The sequence below is a fragment of the Panthera onca genome, chromosome D2, assembly GCF_046562875.1.
Source record: "Panthera onca isolate mPanOnc1 chromosome D2, mPanOnc1 haplotype 2, whole genome shotgun sequence".
NCBI lineage: Eukaryota > Metazoa > Chordata > Mammalia > Carnivora > Felidae > Panthera > Panthera onca.
In genome coordinates this window covers 59,491,680-59,508,981 of record NC_138349.1, presented here as the reverse complement: position 1 = coordinate 59,508,981, position 17,302 = coordinate 59,491,680, and the positions used below count along the sequence as shown (strand labels likewise).

Sequence of the window (17,302 nt, the reverse complement as noted above, 5' to 3'; positions counted from 1 at the left end):
GAAGCAGCACGAAGTTGATGGGACCTCCAGCCATCGTAGAGAAGCTCTCTGTAGCTGTTAGGCAAAACAGACATCTCAAAGGCTACTTTCCATAGAGAAGCAAGGAAAGTAAGGAGAAAAATCAGAGGCTCCCAAGCAATGAAGATATGAGAGGGGGGGTTATAGATATGATTTCCTTCGGTATGTTTTAATAGATACAAGTTGTCAAGCCCCATTTGGGATGTGAGATGATAAAAGTTGTAACATGTCAAAGGGAATATTCAAAGATATATTTATTGTTCTTATGCCACTTGTAATTTAACCATGAAAATGAGATATCTACATAAAAAGTGAAGATCACTTGCTGACCATCTAAATATTTCCACTTTCTAGTTTCTTGCCTTTTTTACATACATTCTTTAAGAACACTTTCTCCAAAATTGTATCCAGTATCATTGACTCAGGAACTGCAGAAATCAATCCCATGTACCCAAGATTAGCATTACACACCCAGTTTGTCTTATATCAAATGTAATTGTGACCCCCATAAAAATGTATTTATTTAATAACAGAGTGTCTATTATGTGTCAAGTACTGTTCTAGGTATTAGAGAAACTGAAGTAGACAAAACACTACCTTTATCCTCATTGAACTTGCATCACAATGTCATAAACTTTTATACCCTCTCTTCCTACTAGGGGAACATTTATTATTTTTAATCACTCCCTTACAGTGCATTTCTTAAACTTACTTGTCCATCAGTGTTGATAAGTGCAGCCTCTTCCATCCCATGAATCAGAATCTTGGGGGGAAGACTGAGAAATTTATCTTTTTAACAAGCTCTCTGGGGGCTTTATATGCAATGATACCATGATATTTTGGGGGGGGGGAACCACTGCCCTTTTCATAGCATACTATCTGAGGAATTGGTGATTTCATTGGACTATTTCTGTGGGACCCCTTTGATTGCCATGACTAACATTCTTGAAGAATGTGAAATTTCTCATTGTTAGAGAATCTGAAAGCTCTCTGGGGTTTTCCACAGCCAATTCCCCTAACAAAGACTAACAAAGCAAACTTTTTCAGGTATACTATTTATGTTCAAACAAAATGATTTTCTCTATGTGACAGATGTTACTATATTCTGCTTTAGGGAAGAAAAGAATCAAACATTAATTATGATCTAGTTATGATCCATAGAACCAAAAGATTCATTTTAAAGATAAAGTTGAAATGATGGAGATTTAGGAAGTTCTTTTGTTAAAAGAAGGTAAGACTGAATGAATCCTAGAAATCCATTGTGAACAATATAAATATTTTCATTGAAGAGGCTTTTTGTGAGTTAATGATAGTATAGTCAATATTCAGTACTAAACAACATGCAATGACAGCAAATAAAGTTGATATTCCAATAACAGCTAACACAGGTTTATCATGTCCACACACTATTCTAAGTACTTTACAGATATTAAGTTGACAACTCTCTAATCTTCTATGGAATGTTTTTTTGTTATCATACTTATTTTGTAGAAGAGAAAATGAGGCATACAGAAGATAAGTAACCTATCGTGGCCAGGATTTGATCCTAGGTGCAAAAATCCATACTCTTAATCACTAGACTAAACTGCTTCTCATTAGTTTTTTTAATACTTCTTCAAAGAATCATACCAAAGAAGTTTATACAAAAGTAGGAATCAAGAAGTTTATTATTTTATTTTATTTTATTATGTTTTATCGCAGCTTCCTTGCCCCAGTGTCCTCATCAGCCTAATTTTCATCTGACTCATTTTAAGAGGAAGATAACATTGTTGTTGAAGCATGATCATCTAGTGGTTAGAGGTTCTAGTCTGAGAGAGGTACGGTTTTGAATCTCAGCTCTGCCACTTACTAACTGTATGAATTTCAGCAAGTTCCCTTTCCAAGTCTCAGTTTCCTCATCTTTTAAAATGAAGGTTATAATGGGACCTACATCATAATATTGTTTACAGATACAAGATAGCTCATTTACAACAACTGAGGAAGTGTTCGATAAACATTATTAGCAGCATCTAACAAATGGACAATAAATAGCAGCATCAGTAAACTGAACCAAATGATCTCTTGATTCCTCTACTTGCACTAAAAAGAGTTTCTCTTCTAATTACAAATGATAGCAACCAAAACATCAAATTCAGCCATAAGTCATTAAACCAATTATTTCTTTTGTAGGAAAACCAGAAAGGCTACTGGACACATTAATTTATATGTCATTAGTTATCCCCTCTATTCCAAAATGTGTTCTAGCATCCTGAGACACCTCGCATAATACAATCACTGTGACTCCAAGGGGTCAAATGGGCAGGCAGTTAATGCTTCTCTGTGAAAAGCTCAGTAACTCACTTTATAAATTTCAGCTCAAAGCCTATGTTGAGGTGAAGAAAAATTGACATTCGGTCTGTGAATTTAATGTCAAGCTCCAGAAAAACTCTAGGCAGTACATGATTAGCGATTAAGGGGACGCAGACAATAAAGACATTGCCAAATTGTAAAACAAGACTCGGAAATTACAGAAAATGTTGCTAGTTATTGATTACGGTGACCATTCAGTTCCCATTGAGCCACCCAAAAGAATCATTCATTTTCCAGCAGAGAGCCTGCTCATTTGCAAGATAAAAGAGAGGCATTTCTGCACATGCCCATAATGTTCTTCACCACTGGGGGCAGCTTTACATAAGACTGCATTCACTGAAACCAAAGCAACAGTCCGAGCAGCTTTCAGAATGACAGTCTGCAGAAGTGAGCTGAGCGTGTGTGCGGTACGGGGCTCTCCTGCCTCCTGGGCTCCAACGCAGCTCTGTGGCTGAAGTGGGTGCTCACCACCAGAATGCTGGGCTATGGAATACAGATGTGGCAGCTCAGGTAGCCCCACGTTGCCGGGAGGAATACATCATGCTTTCCGATAAGAAGAAATTGTAGAAGCCAGTTTTTGGTTTTTTTTTTTAACGACCCCCCCCAAAAAAAAACTGTAAAGATGCAAAAACGTAATATCCACGAAGATCCTATTACCTAGGAAGATTTTGATGTTTTGCTACAAATGCGGTATTGGAATTTATTTGTTCTTGGAGTGTTCTGCGTGGCTGGCAAAGAATAATGTTCCAAAATCGGTCCATCTCCCAAGGGGTCCAATTTTTCTTCCTGGGTGTCAGCGAGCCCTGACTCACTACAGTGCAGCTGACAGGGGCTGTCATGCAAGTGGCCCCTTAAGCCAAAGCAAAAGACCTAAGGACGACCTTTGAACAATACAAAGGATGGGTATGTTTTGTCATTTTTCTTCTTTCCTTCTTAAAAAAAAAAAAAAACGAAAACAAAAACAAAAACAAAACCCTTTAGTCTGTGTTGTAATTCTGCCTTAATTATTTTAGAGATTACCTTTCTGTCCTTAAGACTATAAATTCAATTGCTTAGTGGACACGTTTCCTTGCTTAACTACTAAAAAAAAAAACCCTAAAAACAATTCTGTTTACATTTCATAGAGGTGATATTTGATATTAAATGTTGTTATTTAGATTTAAATTTTTAAAAAAGAAAATACATGCCTATTTTTGCTTGATTAAAAATAAATGAATTCCTTTTTGGGGGGATAACTTTTCTAAGTTGTTTTTATTTCCAGGTTTCAATGTAATTAGGCTACTGAGCGGATCAGCTGTAGCACTGGTTATAGCCCCCACTGTCTTACTGACAATGCTTTCTTCTGCCGAACGAGGATGCCCTAAGGGCTGTAGGTGTGAAGGCAAAATGGTATATTGTGAATCTCAGAAATTACAGGAGATACCCTCAAGTATATCTGCTGGTTGCTTAGGTTTGTCCCTTCGCTATAACAGCCTTCAAAAACTTAAGTATAATCAATTTAAAGGGCTCAACCAGCTCACCTGGCTGTACCTTGACCATAACCATATCAGCAATATTGATGAGAATGCTTTTAATGGAATACGCAGACTCAAAGAGTTGATTCTGAGTTCCAACAGAATCTCCTATTTTCTCAACAATACCTTCAGACCTGTGACAAATTTAAGGAACTTGGATCTGTCCTATAATCAGCTGCATTCTCTGGGATCTGAACAGTTTCGGGGCTTGCGGAAGCTGCTGAGTTTACATTTACGGTCTAACTCCCTGAGAACCATCCCTGTGCGAATATTCCAAGACTGCCGCAATCTGGAACTTTTGGACCTGGGATATAACCGGATCCGAAGTTTAGCCAGGAATGTCTTTGCTGGCATGATCAGACTCAAAGAACTTCACCTGGAGCACAATCAATTTTCGAAGCTCAACCTGGCCCTTTTTCCAAGGTTGGTGAGCCTTCAGAACCTTTACTTGCAGTGGAATAAAATCAGTGTCATAGGACAGACCATGTCCTGGACCTGGAGCTCGTTACAAAGGCTTGATTTGTCAGGCAATGAGATTGAAGCTTTTAGTGGACCCAGTGTTTTCCAGTGTGTCCCAAATCTGCAGCGCCTCAACCTGGATTCCAATAAGCTCACATTTATTGGTCAAGAGATTTTGGATTCTTGGATATCTCTCAATGACATCAGTCTTGCCGGGAATATATGGGAATGCAGCAGAAATATTTGTTCTCTGGTAAATTGGCTGAAAAGTTTTAAAGGTCTGAGGGAGAATACAATTATCTGTGCCAGTCCCAAAGAGCTGCAAGGAGTAAACGTGATCGATGCAGTGAAGAACTACAGCATCTGTGGCAAAAGTACCACGGAGAGGTTTGATCTGGCCAGGGCTCTCCCAAAGCCGACATTTAAGCCTAAACTCCCCAGGCCGAAGCACGAGAGCAAACCCCCTCTGCCCCCCACGGTGGGAGCCACAGAGCCTGGCCCAGAGACTGATGCTGACACTGAGCACATCTCTTTCCACAAAATCATCGCAGGGAGCGTGGCCCTTTTCCTGTCTGTGCTCGTCATCCTGCTCGTTATCTACGTGTCATGGAAGCGGTACCCTGCGAGCATGAAGCAGCTGCAGCAGCGCTCCCTCATGCGAAGGCACAGGAAAAAGAAAAGACAGTCCCTAAAGCAAATGACTCCCAGCACCCAGGAATTTTATGTAGATTACAAACCCACCAACACGGAGACCAGCGAGATGCTGCTGAATGGGACGGGACCCTGCACCTATAACAAATCAGGCTCCAGGGAGTGTGAGGTATGAACCATTGTGATAAAAGCGCTCTTAAAAGCTGGGAAATAAGTGGTGCTTTATTGAACTCTGGTGACTATAAAGGGAACGTGGTGCCCCCTCCCCTTCCCTCTCCCTCCTGCTTTGCTGGCAAGGTCCTTCCTGGTCCATTTTAGTACATTCATAATACTGGTCATTTTCCTCTGGTACAAAACCAACCCACTGAAATTTAAATACCACAATCAATGCAAAGCTCAAACTCTGGTTTAATAGAATGCCTATTGTATAAGACTCTTGATTGATTGCATTAATATCTCACTTGTTTTAAGATAAAACTTCTTTCATAAGTAGTCCCCCACCTCTGCTGTTATTTGCCTTGGGGTGGGACCAAATCTACAGTTCTAGAAGGTTTGTAGTTCACTGGTGAATCAAGGAAAAAGTGAATGATCCCAGGTACTTGAAGCTTGAACTGATTCCAGGAGAATGCTTGACTACAGGAACATTTAGAAACAGAGCCTAAAAACACTGTCTGGTTTAAAAAGAAAATTGAAGGAAACTATCAAATGATGGTGCTGGGTTAAAGAAGCGCCACGGGCAGTTTCCAGAGGTGTTTGAATTACAGTAAAGCAAGCCTAGGGAAAAGTGTTGAAGGGTTAAAATGCTGCAAATAGACAACTGAAAAATGTGAGGAGATGGTAAAAAATACAAAGTTTTAGACTTGAAGCCTTATCTCTGAAATCCATTCTTATAAAATCGAATCAGAGTTTTCACTGTCAATTTCTCCTAGCCTTTAATTAGCCTAAATTTAAAAAGAAATTTTTTTAATTAAATAACGAAGAAGCAAATTTGAGGAGGCAAATTTCTCCACTGTTCCTCACCCTAGGGAGTTTTCAGAGATGAGGCTTGCAAATGGGAAGGCAGCTTGCTATTTGCTTGTGGCTGGGAGCTTACCAGAATTTCTTTCCAGTTCTTTCAAGGACTCTAATGTAGTGAGTGGAATCTTTAGCTCTGCCTGTTCTTCTGTCTGGGATTTGTAAGACAGTCCTGTTGTGTTCCATTATGTGTCCTGAACACACTAGTCCCCTAATGACTGACACTTCATTCAGAGGCATAAGAGAGAACACATTCCAAGACATGCCTTCCACCGACAGCTTCACTGAAAAGAATGATTTTGATAACGCCTTAAGAAAGGTATAAAATCTTAGAGGCAAAAATACCAACCCTATGGCAGTTGTCTTTTGCTTTTCTATTGTTGACATTACAGTGTCCCTACGTTCATCTATATTGTGAACTCATCCATCAGTATGAATCTGTACGGACCCTGCTGGCAATCGGGAAACTGCATGCATGTTTTTATGTCGTAGGTGAAAGTTTATTGACTGCAGCACAAATATCATGCCTTCTGTATTTAAGTAACTTTGACCACAGTTCATTAAGATTTTAGAAAAATGTTTTTGGTCTGTATTGTATCCTCTTTCAACCTCCAAAATGAACAATCCTATTATAGGAGCAAAAATCAGGAATTGCAACATTGAGTCTGTTTCATTTAATTTGGCTTGCCAAGCCCCATATCTTTAACCACGTCCCTGTTCTTCCAAAACAAAATCACTGCAGCAAAAAAGAAAAAGTGGATGGCTATTTTTTAACCAGCTTTTTTATATAGTTTGAAGTCTTTTCATATGCTGAGAGGAAAAATCTAGGCAAGTCACCATGAAATATAATTGCAAGGAAGCCAGATTATAAAAAATCATACTTTTATAAGCAATAAAGGAAAGGGGACATTTAAAGTGGATTTCTCAAAGTACTATGATTTTGATTAAATCTTAAAAGAGATGCCAGTTCAGAAAAGCATCATAGCTACAATATATTTACCCAGGATAATTGTTGAATGTATACTTATTAATGGTAAATAGTCACAGATTCCCAATTGGTTAATAATGCAGATACTTCCTTACAGTACTATGAACTCGATGACTGAGCCTACTGTGATGTTTTTCACTGAAGTTGTAATTTTGCATTTTTCATATAATGTCAGTAAATACATATTCCATTTCAAAAAGAAAATTTCTTTGATCAGCCTCATTTTTATCTGTACTAAAGATGATTGTATTAATTAAATGCAGTGTTAAAGTGAAAAAGCCCATTTCTATTCTTTGACTTGACCTTTTGCCTCATTTGTCACAGATACCAAATAAATTCAGGCAAGGTATATTTGTACTTATCTTTCTGAATTCTTGCAGATCTCACTGCTGTGATCCTACTGATATATATAAAATATGTTTGTTGTATTGAAAGTGTTTCTAAAATTCAAAGCCACTTCATGTGTTAGATTAAATAAATGACCAACGTTTTAAAGGCTGGTCATTTTTTAACGCCTAAATTTATTTATAAATTCAATAATAGAACCAAAATAAAATCCCTTAGATTTTAAATGTTATTTGATTCAGGATATGAAATATTTCTTAAAAAGAACCACCACCACCCCCAAACTTTGGGAATGAAGCTTCCCTAGTTCTCAGGATCTTCTGATCACAAATATACAACTCTTGTAGGCTAGACAATAACTAGTTCACCACCATGAATTTAACAAAGTCAACTTGGTCAATGCTCTCCTGCTCAAAAGTTGTTGTTCTCACCCTGACTGCATGGCACTTTCTGGACTACATACTGTAAGTCTATTTTCATTCAGTATTTCAAACTCATTGTATATTAGAGAAATATAATTGGCATTCCATTTTCTATTCCAAATTTACATGAAGTATCTGACTTCCCTCAAAGGTGACAACAGTTAAATAAACAGCCTGACCTATTGAACTACACAACACAGATGCGTCAATGCAGAATGGATTCAGTCAATACTTTGAACGCTTTACCAGAGAGAGAAGAAATGCAGTTTAGTCACTGAACTGCATGTTATTCCCCCCATTTTTATGAGCCCCAGTGCACAGTGCTACTGCAGCACGGCTTTAATAGTCCCAGTGCCACAGTCTTCTAAGCAATACTTATGCAATATATATTCCTTTTAAATGAGTTTATATTTTCCAAGACTGTTGACATTACATTTTTTCAAAAAATTTAAACCATTTTTTTACTTGATTTGGTGAGTCAACTCTCTAAGTATACAGGCAATGAACTGTATTTCTGTGGAGCAGGAGTGACCTCCAGTGGCCAGTTGGACTAACCACAGTTATTCATACACCTATTCAGTGTTTCTAATCCTGAATCCTTACGTAAACATGATTTAAAACATATATTTTTTGCTCTGTGAATCAGATTCGGATTTTATTTAATTCATCTCTCTGGTAAATATAGTGTAATTTTTTAAGTTATATTTTGCATATTGACTTACTTAGTAATTAGCCTAGAGGCCACAAGAACTGGTACTGAGGGCTAGAAATGTGTCCATAGATGAAGAGCAAGTAAGAATGTCCTAAGAATAGGTAAGAAATTCTTTAAAGTATTTATACTCATTGGCATTGCCCAGATATTCTGAAATTTTTATTAAATGGGTTAATATTTTCCATAGGCAGGATACTGAAATATAATGTAATTTAGATTCAGAAAGACAAATTTCCATATTAATATTGAAAGAATCAGCATCAGTTATTTACTAGTCCGTAGGAATATCTGAGCTATCAGGTGAGGGAGGCCTCCCCTTCGGCTCTAGAACTCTCCAGTTTCTTGATCATGCCAGTGACCTGTGCTTTGCCCCAGTGCTCTCCCCAACCCTCCCCCTTCTCAGCCAGCTGAACACTGGTTCTATTAGGCTCTCTGACAATGATGTTACAGTCTAAGAGGTGATGATTCATGGATAATGAAATTATGCTCTCCTTCTGAGGAAGGATAATGCAGAGTCAGATTCGTAAATTTGGCAAGGGATATTACGATGTTGTAGGTGCATGAAATATCCTCTCTTCCCTTGACATTTACCGAGAAAAGAACTTAAATAGCTTATTTAACATGTGGATTAGACCAGCATCAGAAACAAGCATCCAGCCATGAAGCCTAAGAAAAAATGAGTTCCAGATATGACAAATGAGAATTGAGCCATGAGAAATAAAAAACTCAGAAACTGTGTTGTTTCTTCCATTCCCTTTCCCCTGAGTTCTCATTGGCATCTGGATCTGTAGCAAACCCACAGAGTTTTTCTGTACTTGTACTTTCTTACCTATGTTAAAAATCAGACAAGGTTAGAAGAAACCATGAACATGAACTATAGGAGTAAATGTAAATTACAAACATTGTAAGAGAAACAGAATTGATGGAAGTTAAATAGCTTGTATTAAATGACTCTTGAAAACTAAGAAAAAAATAATATAGAGGTGAAAGTGAGTTCACCTAACCTAATTGTAATAGCTTACAGAACTGGACCAAAATTTTGCTTCATCTCCAAAGCATCGGTGATTTTTGCATACTTGTGTAGAATAAAATAGAAATATTACTCAGAAAATCTACATAAATCTAGTTTACAGTTCTTTTTTATGGTACAGTATGGGCCTTAGATTCAAGTTTCTCTGACATTTGGTAATCTAATGATTTGAGGCAAATTTCTTAGCTTTTCTCAATTTCAAGTTCCCCATCTGTAAATGGGCATGTATTATTGACTTCACATGGTTATTGAAAGAACAAAACTAGAGAAGTACTCTGCTAACTCTACAATGGCAAATGCTTTTTCTTTTCAAAGAGCACTTGGTGAGATACTCAGGTGTGGTTGCTGGTGCTCTATGTCTGACCTGGGGCAAAAGATATCACTAACCTCTATGTTACAGAAGCCCAAAACCATTTTACATGAATGCGAATTCTGAGACTAGGAGGCTAGTCTAGAACTTAGTTTGTCTTTGACCTTTACTTTCCATAAATCAAAGTTTCTTCAACCCCATGTTATCAGAGTCTAGGAGTTTATTAATAATGATCACAATGTATACTAGACATAAAATAAAGATACCAACTAGAGAACAATGAACCAAAAGCTTATCAAAGTAAATACAAATTCTAACGGTGTAGCAAATCAGGTCATTATAGTGAGGACTTTCAAACAACATAGGTTACCTGTCCATCGCTTTTCTAGTATCAATATTTTGAGCGCTTGTTGTTTAACATTTATGGCAAGATGACATCATTATTGAACAAAAAGTAATTGCTCATAACTTGTTACAGTAGGGTTAGCATACGTTCCAGGTATCAATCACATGACATCTACTTTGTTTCTTTGTTTTCCCCAAAGACTATCCAAAATCTTCTCCTAATATAGAAATTGCTATCGTCTTTATCAATTACTGTCATTGAAAATCCCCGTATTAAAAAAAGCATAAAAACACAAAGGCTTTTTTTTGTGAGTAGCACCCTATTCACTTAGGCAAATTAAATACTATTCTTTGTTGGCCTTTCATCAAATAAATGACCAATGTAATCACAAATCTTTCTCCACTGGATGCAGCTTGTCTTACCAAAAATGATGTACATGCATTTCCAAAATTCTTATAATTTAAATAGACAAACTAACTGTTGCTTTTTGACAGCTAAGTTTCTTTGAAATCTCTAAAGTACAGAGAAAAGGTAGTAGTTTTTCAGTGGAAAAAGTATTAGTGAATTTTATGCTTTTTTACCTTCATAGGATTATTGGTGGATGTTCTTGAGTTAGGTCTTCTAAACATGTAAGAAGAATTCCAGGAATACAGACTATCTGAGTCACAATGTAAGACTAAGCAGAGGCAATCTATTTTACAACTGTACTTTCTAATGACAAAACCCCATATGCAATAATAATCCATTTTATTGAAAAAAAGTAAAAGAGCTTCTATCTTATCCTATCCAGCAAATGTTGTAATGAAAATTGGTAACTTTCTTGACAATTCTTGATATTTTCCTTTTATTTGCCAGGGGATCCCATTCCCTATCCCCCAAGAAGAAATTTCCTTTATACCTTTCTCCCACCCTTAAACTGTTGCTACCTACTTCACATATGCAAAAAATTGTTTCATCTCACCAAACACAGTCTTCCTTCATAGAAACCAACACAATTTGGTCACCTCACTCAGAGGAGTCACCTATCTCTAATAATAATTAAAAAATAAATTATGAAACAAGATTTAAGTCTGGCTGAAATATAGTTGAATCATGGGTTAACAAAGCATTAAAGCCTACTTCTATTTTCCTTCTTAATTACCTCCTAGAAAATAAAATATAGGACTTTATATATGGGAGTGTCCAACTATATTCCACCAATCAAAGACATTTATACCAACAATCAGAATTTTTGTCTTCTCAGGAATAAAATGCAAATTGGCGGGGGGGAGGGCTCACATATAAAATGATAAGGCAAATTCTACATTTAGCAAAGGCAATTTCTGTTAAAGCTTCATTGCACTAATTAGATCTGTTCAGGGTGTAAAATACATGTTGCCACTGAAGAGCAAAGGACTTCATTAAATACAAATCCTTATTCAGCACTCTTGGGGCTCAAACTTATTAATGAAGTGGGGGTAAAAAAATGTTCTTAGACAATGGATAAACTATATGATAGTGAGGCTATACTATCAAGTGGTATTCATGGCTTCAACTGGGTGATCCCCAAATGTAGGTAAAAATTGGTTCATGGCATTAATATTGATCTGTTATACAGTCTGAAAGAAGGAACATGCTTACCCCTTCCCCATTTGAAGCAAACAACCAGAATCTCACAAGAATATTTAAAGGAAACTTGTAGAATATATCATGATGAGGCTGAAGCAGTAGGGTAACTTCAAAAACCTCTGATAAAAGCATTATAGGATCACAACAGTGAAAATCCTCTAAGGAGTTTAAAAACTAACTCATCACTTAAGGGTCAGTGTTGGCTTGTACTCATTGATTTGTTAAAGGGACTTTGCACAATTTGTACAAAATTTTAAAGTGACAAGGCATAAATACTTGATGGAGATCCTGCCATTTATCCAGTGGAAGGTTAGGTAACATCACTAAATGATGACTAAAATAGAATAAAGATCTGTTTAATACAGCACAGGCGATATTATATAAGTATATTATGTTTTCCACCAAACAAGGCATGTTGTAGATGTTTAGAAGGAAAATGCATATCCATCCTAAAAGGTGATAATTCACATTTTTTATGTGAATTCACATTTGTGAATGTATGTGTATTTTTGTGTAATGAAGTCCTTATGTGCCAGGAGTGTCTATGCAGGGCTTTTTGTTTATTTGTTTTTAATGTAAGAAGAGACCTTAGATTGACTCTGTTTTCCTCGAAGTTTTATCCATTATTTCTATACCTTGTCCCTTCTTTACAGGACTGGCCTAAAATAATTCCTGCCTCACTCACACATGCTTCTGAACCTAAATTCTATATCTCCCATTCCCATTTGGAAATAATATCCAGTGATTTACCATTGGGATATCCCTCTGCTAGCTAAATTCTAATCTGCCAGCATCATATTCTTCCCAGCCTGTGGCATCCATTCCAGCCCATCTCATGCCATTAAATGGCAGCACACACTTAGTCCTATGGACTTTTACAGGGAGGATTGAGTAGTAAAATGTAAAAATCTACATATATTTTTATGGGCTTCACTTTGGTTGTTTTTATGGTCTAACACACAGAGATGTGTGGGATCTTTATTAGTTTATACTGAAATGTAAAAGCATTAAGCTAGCTGTAAATTAAAAAGAAAAGGTCAAGGCAGATAAAAAAAAAAAAGAGTCCAGAGTTCATATTATATCTTTCTTAATCTTAAAAATAATCATAAATGATGAGCATCCTGTAGTTTACTTTCATGACATCTGATTTACTCTCCAAGTTTACCATCATATTCTTAAATGTAAGCTTCACATTCCTTCCATTTTTCCATTTCTAACAGAGAGGTTTCTTTTGTTTGTTTTATGGTTGTTTTGTTTTGTGCTGTTTTCTGCCTACAGATCTTTTCCCAGTCCAAACGTACCACTTTGCCTGTTTTTCTAGAATACCCACTCAAATTTTGATCCTGTCAGAAAGTCACAGGATAATTTATCAGTTTTATGGTTGGAGCAATCAGACAGACTGAATTTGTCTCTAGAGTACAATCTAGTCAAGTCTGGGATATCTGCCTTCTGTCTTCCCAGCCTCCCATTCCCATGACTTTTCTCCCTTTACAAGGATTATCCACAGCGAAATTCCTCCATCCAATGGTACTCCAGCTCTTTCAATTCCTTATTCCTTACCAAATATCTATTCCCAGATCTAGACCAGTATTATTGTTCCTCTTGAGGGCACTTACATTTAAATAGGGATAAAAAACCTTTAGCTAAAGGTGAGAAAGTCAGATATAAGATCAGGCATAACCAGCAGGGCTGGGGAAAGTACTTCTGGGGGCAAAAGGCTTTGCAAGCACCTCTGAAATCATCCTTTATTATAGATACCTCTAAATTTTTCTTAAACACGAGGCTGGAACTTACCAAAGACACCAAGGTAGAGTAAATAATCCAGGATTTATTCAGTAAACTATAGTTTGAGAAATATCTTCAGTAAGTTGCCATTATACAAGGCTTAGTATTTCTTAACTGACAAACAATATGGTATACTAGAAAGAACTTGGGCCGTGGAACCAGAAAGAATCAGTTTGGATTCTGGTTCTGAGACTTCGTAACTACAAAATCTTGAGTCATAGCCTCTTCCTCTTAAAAAAATTTGTAAAGCCATATATATAATCATCACCTGATTGTTGCAAGAGGGCAAAGAATCAGCATTTCTTGAATATTTGTACGTACGCTGTTATGGCACACTGCGTGTATTACTTAATTTAATACTCATAAAGACCCTATGTGATTAAATGAGATGACATGGGTAAAATCACTTGGTACAAAGTTTGGCACATAATAGTAACCTTCTCTAACTGCTAAAACTTTAGCGTTTTAACGTACCATAGTATGCTTTAACAGTTGTGCCCCACTATCTATTTATTTTTAATGGAATAAGAGATACCTGGCAGACTTTCAAGGATTAGAATCTAAACTGTTCAAGGGCATCTAAGCACATGGTTAATACTAAAGAGTAATGTGGTATGTAAAACCAATATCCGAAACCTCCCAACAAAGCCCAAATGCAACCCTACCTTTACTTGCATGCCATTTTCCATGCTTTAGCACTGGTCAATTTTTGAAGTACAGGTGCTTTCCTACCTCTGCACTTTTACTCAAGCTATATCCTTTTTGAGGAATGACTTTCTTCACTTCCAAGTCCTCCTGTCAATCTTGGAGCCTTTCTACAAATCCAATTACAATTTCACTCATTTCAGAAGTCTTCTTAATCTTGCCCTTCCTTGTTTTCCATGGTATTTTCTATCCCTGTTGGTGACTACATCACCACTTGTCTGTGTTAGAGTTATTAATGTGTCTGTATATCCTTTTGGAGGAAATGAACTATTTTTTAAATTTTACTTCTTCTACCAATGATGATTGATTGGTACAGTTTTTTATTCATGGTAGTTGTCTGTTGAATTGATTTTCTAGTAATTATGATAAGGTTATTGTCAAGTTCATATTTATTTATATAGTCCACATATACATTTTGTGTTTTTACTTAACATATACATTTTCATATATGCAGTCTTCTCATTTACCATTTATTTAATTGGCTTCAAAAATTGGTTTCAAAAAATTCTGATGTAAGTACAGTTTTTAAAAATAATGTTCTGATTTAAATGCATCTATGTTACAAAGAACCTACGAATGATTTTCTTTTGATAGTTACCAAGGAAATGAACAATTTAGCGGGTATGTTAAAGTGACTAAGAGCTAAAAAATATTGTGAGACAAAGAAAAAAATATTTAATTCTAAGTATGAATACATCTTGATTTTAGTGGGTCATCTTTTGTTGTAAAAGCCATGTATTTGTGACTGCTGTTTGTCCACTGCCTCTTGGGAAAGATCCTTTTCTCATTAGTATGGATGTCTGCTCATCCTGTCCTCAGTTCCAAAAAGGTTCTGCCTTAAATACATTCCAAGGCCGCACCTCTCCTACCAAACACAGGACCACTCTACACTATCTCGGACACTAGGTCAGAGGTCTTTGGCTTCCTGAATATACACATTTTCAAAGGAACTATTCTACTGGAGACTTCAAACATCAAATACTCAGAAGTTGATAATTAGTAATGCTCATCTTTTTTCTCTCTTGATTGATGATGCAGACAGCAGACTTGATCACATAGGATTGAGGCATCTGCCCTTTGTTGGGTCTCCGCTTTCCTCCCTCTTCATCCTTTTCCTCCTTTTAATTGAATTTCATCTCTCTCATCTCGACTTGAATTTCTTTCAATTTTTCCCTCTGTCCAACTTTTATTTATAAGTCAACCTCTACTACTTAAATATATACCTTCTGACTGCATTGAAAGGAAAATACTGGTGATTTTTATCTCTTAGAAAAGCAGTAATTAAAATGACACAGTCTAATAATTTAATTTAAAATAGAGTCAAAAAATGGTTTTTATTCAACAGCTTTGTTTAGTTCTATAAATTAAGAACTGTAATTTTGTAAACAGTAATTTAATTTCAGAAATAGAGATGACATTGCTCATTTTTTTTTACTTTTTTATTAGTTTTCTTCATATTTGAGAGACAGAGAGACAGAGCGCAAGTGCGGGAGGGGCAGGGAGAGAGGGAGACACAGAATCCAAAGCAGCCTCCAGGCTCTGAACTGTCCACACAGAGACCGATGCGGGCCAGAACTCACGGACGGTGAGATCATGACCTGAGCTGAAGTTGGATGCTCAACTGACTGAGACACCCAGGCGCCCCAACACTAGCCTGCTTCAGATTCACAAAATTCTGCATAGAGTGACAGCTGAATGAAAATAACCTATAACCCATTATACAGGCAAGAAGTTTCCACTAGGATGTATTCAGCTCTTTTCAATACCAAGCTCACAAATTATTTTTCCAGAGGTCAAATTTGCACATAACTCTTTGAACCACAACTATCTCTTCATATTCAACTCAGTTTTAACATCTAGCAGTGTGTTGCACAGAAATAATCAATGGTTAAATTATTCCCATTTTGTTGGCTCAGCTCACAGTAGCCCACTGATTAGTTAAAAAAAAAAAAACCTATTTGATCTTCAATTTGTATTTCAACTGTACCCAAGTGCAGATGCCATCTCTGGTAATATGGCAAAACAGATTTAGGTTTATAAATGTTTCTGTGTGCTCCAATAACAGCATGCATCCTGCAGTAACTATACTGTAGCTCAAAGTGTTGTAAAAAATACAACTGAGTTTACGAGGGAATCATTTTAGAGTTAATTAAACCTTCTCCACCTGTAATTTAAGAAAAAAGAAAAAGCCCAACACTCTTAAAGACCATGGGGGAAAGGCAGTTTAAGAAATAGAAGTCCTCTGTTTATCCAGGGAGGTACTTTACAAGGCAGACAGCTACACCACAGTAGAGAGACAACATTTCCTCAGCTGATTCGGTTAATTAAAATGCACAGTTACAACAGGCTTTCTTCGAGCCTGCAGCTGAATGACCGAAGTCTCCATTTTACTCCAGTGTCACACAGAACGTGAAGAGGCAAACATACTGCCCAAACACAATTTGACTCACTAAAATCCAGCACTATAAACATGAAATCCATTTCTCAGGCACATTTTAAAAGACATATGATCAAGATTTATGGAATAAGGATAGAAATAATTTGCAGCTAGGCAGGGCCAGGGGAATATCCTAGGTTCCTCTCAAAGTAGTTCTAAGTAAAATTTACAAATAAATCTTAAGGGTAGAGTCCACTTTCAATGCAGAAATCTTCAACCCTTTCCTTTCAAATGTGTGGAATTTGAATCTGACAAACAACCAGTCTGTTGCCAGAATTTATGAGTGATATGAAAAATCAAAGGCCACAAAAGCTATTTGTCAAATAAACTGCAGAACGCGATATCAGTCTGCAGGGCTCATTTGCAGAACTCATGATGAGCATGGGAGGAGGGGATGCTAACAGCTGCAGCCTTGACTGCACTGCCCGTGCCAGCCAGAATTCAAGCTGAGTGAGCTGAGTGTGGCTGAAAGAGGGGGCAGACAAATGAAAAATAAATAAATAAATAAACAGAAGAGGTACTTATAGCTAAGTTTTTATTAAGTCAGTAGATCAGAGTGCATAGATGACCACCTATAAAGCCAGTTTAAAATAGATGGGACCTACGATC

The 17,302-nt window shown here is 36.8% G+C and overlaps 2 protein-coding genes across 4 annotated transcripts in view; one reads left to right on the top strand and one right to left on the bottom strand.

Moving 5' to 3' along the window:
- The window catches only part of CTNNA3 (catenin alpha 3), a 1,784,170-nt gene that overhangs the window by 1,002,196 nt on the left and 764,672 nt on the right, over positions 1-17,302 (bottom strand). The gene's annotated exons all lie outside the window — the stretch shown is intronic.
- The window catches only part of LRRTM3 (leucine rich repeat transmembrane neuronal 3), a 163,733-nt gene continuing 149,129 nt past the window's right edge, over positions 2,699-17,302 (top strand). Inside the window, exons 1-2 of the mRNA XM_060642639.3 lie at positions 2,699-3,270; positions 3,629-5,160. Coding sequence (XP_060498622.1) covers positions 3,267-3,270; positions 3,629-5,160 — 1,536 coding nt within the window. The 5' untranslated portion in view covers positions 2,699-3,266. The remainder of the gene's footprint in view (positions 3,271-3,628; positions 5,161-17,302) is intronic.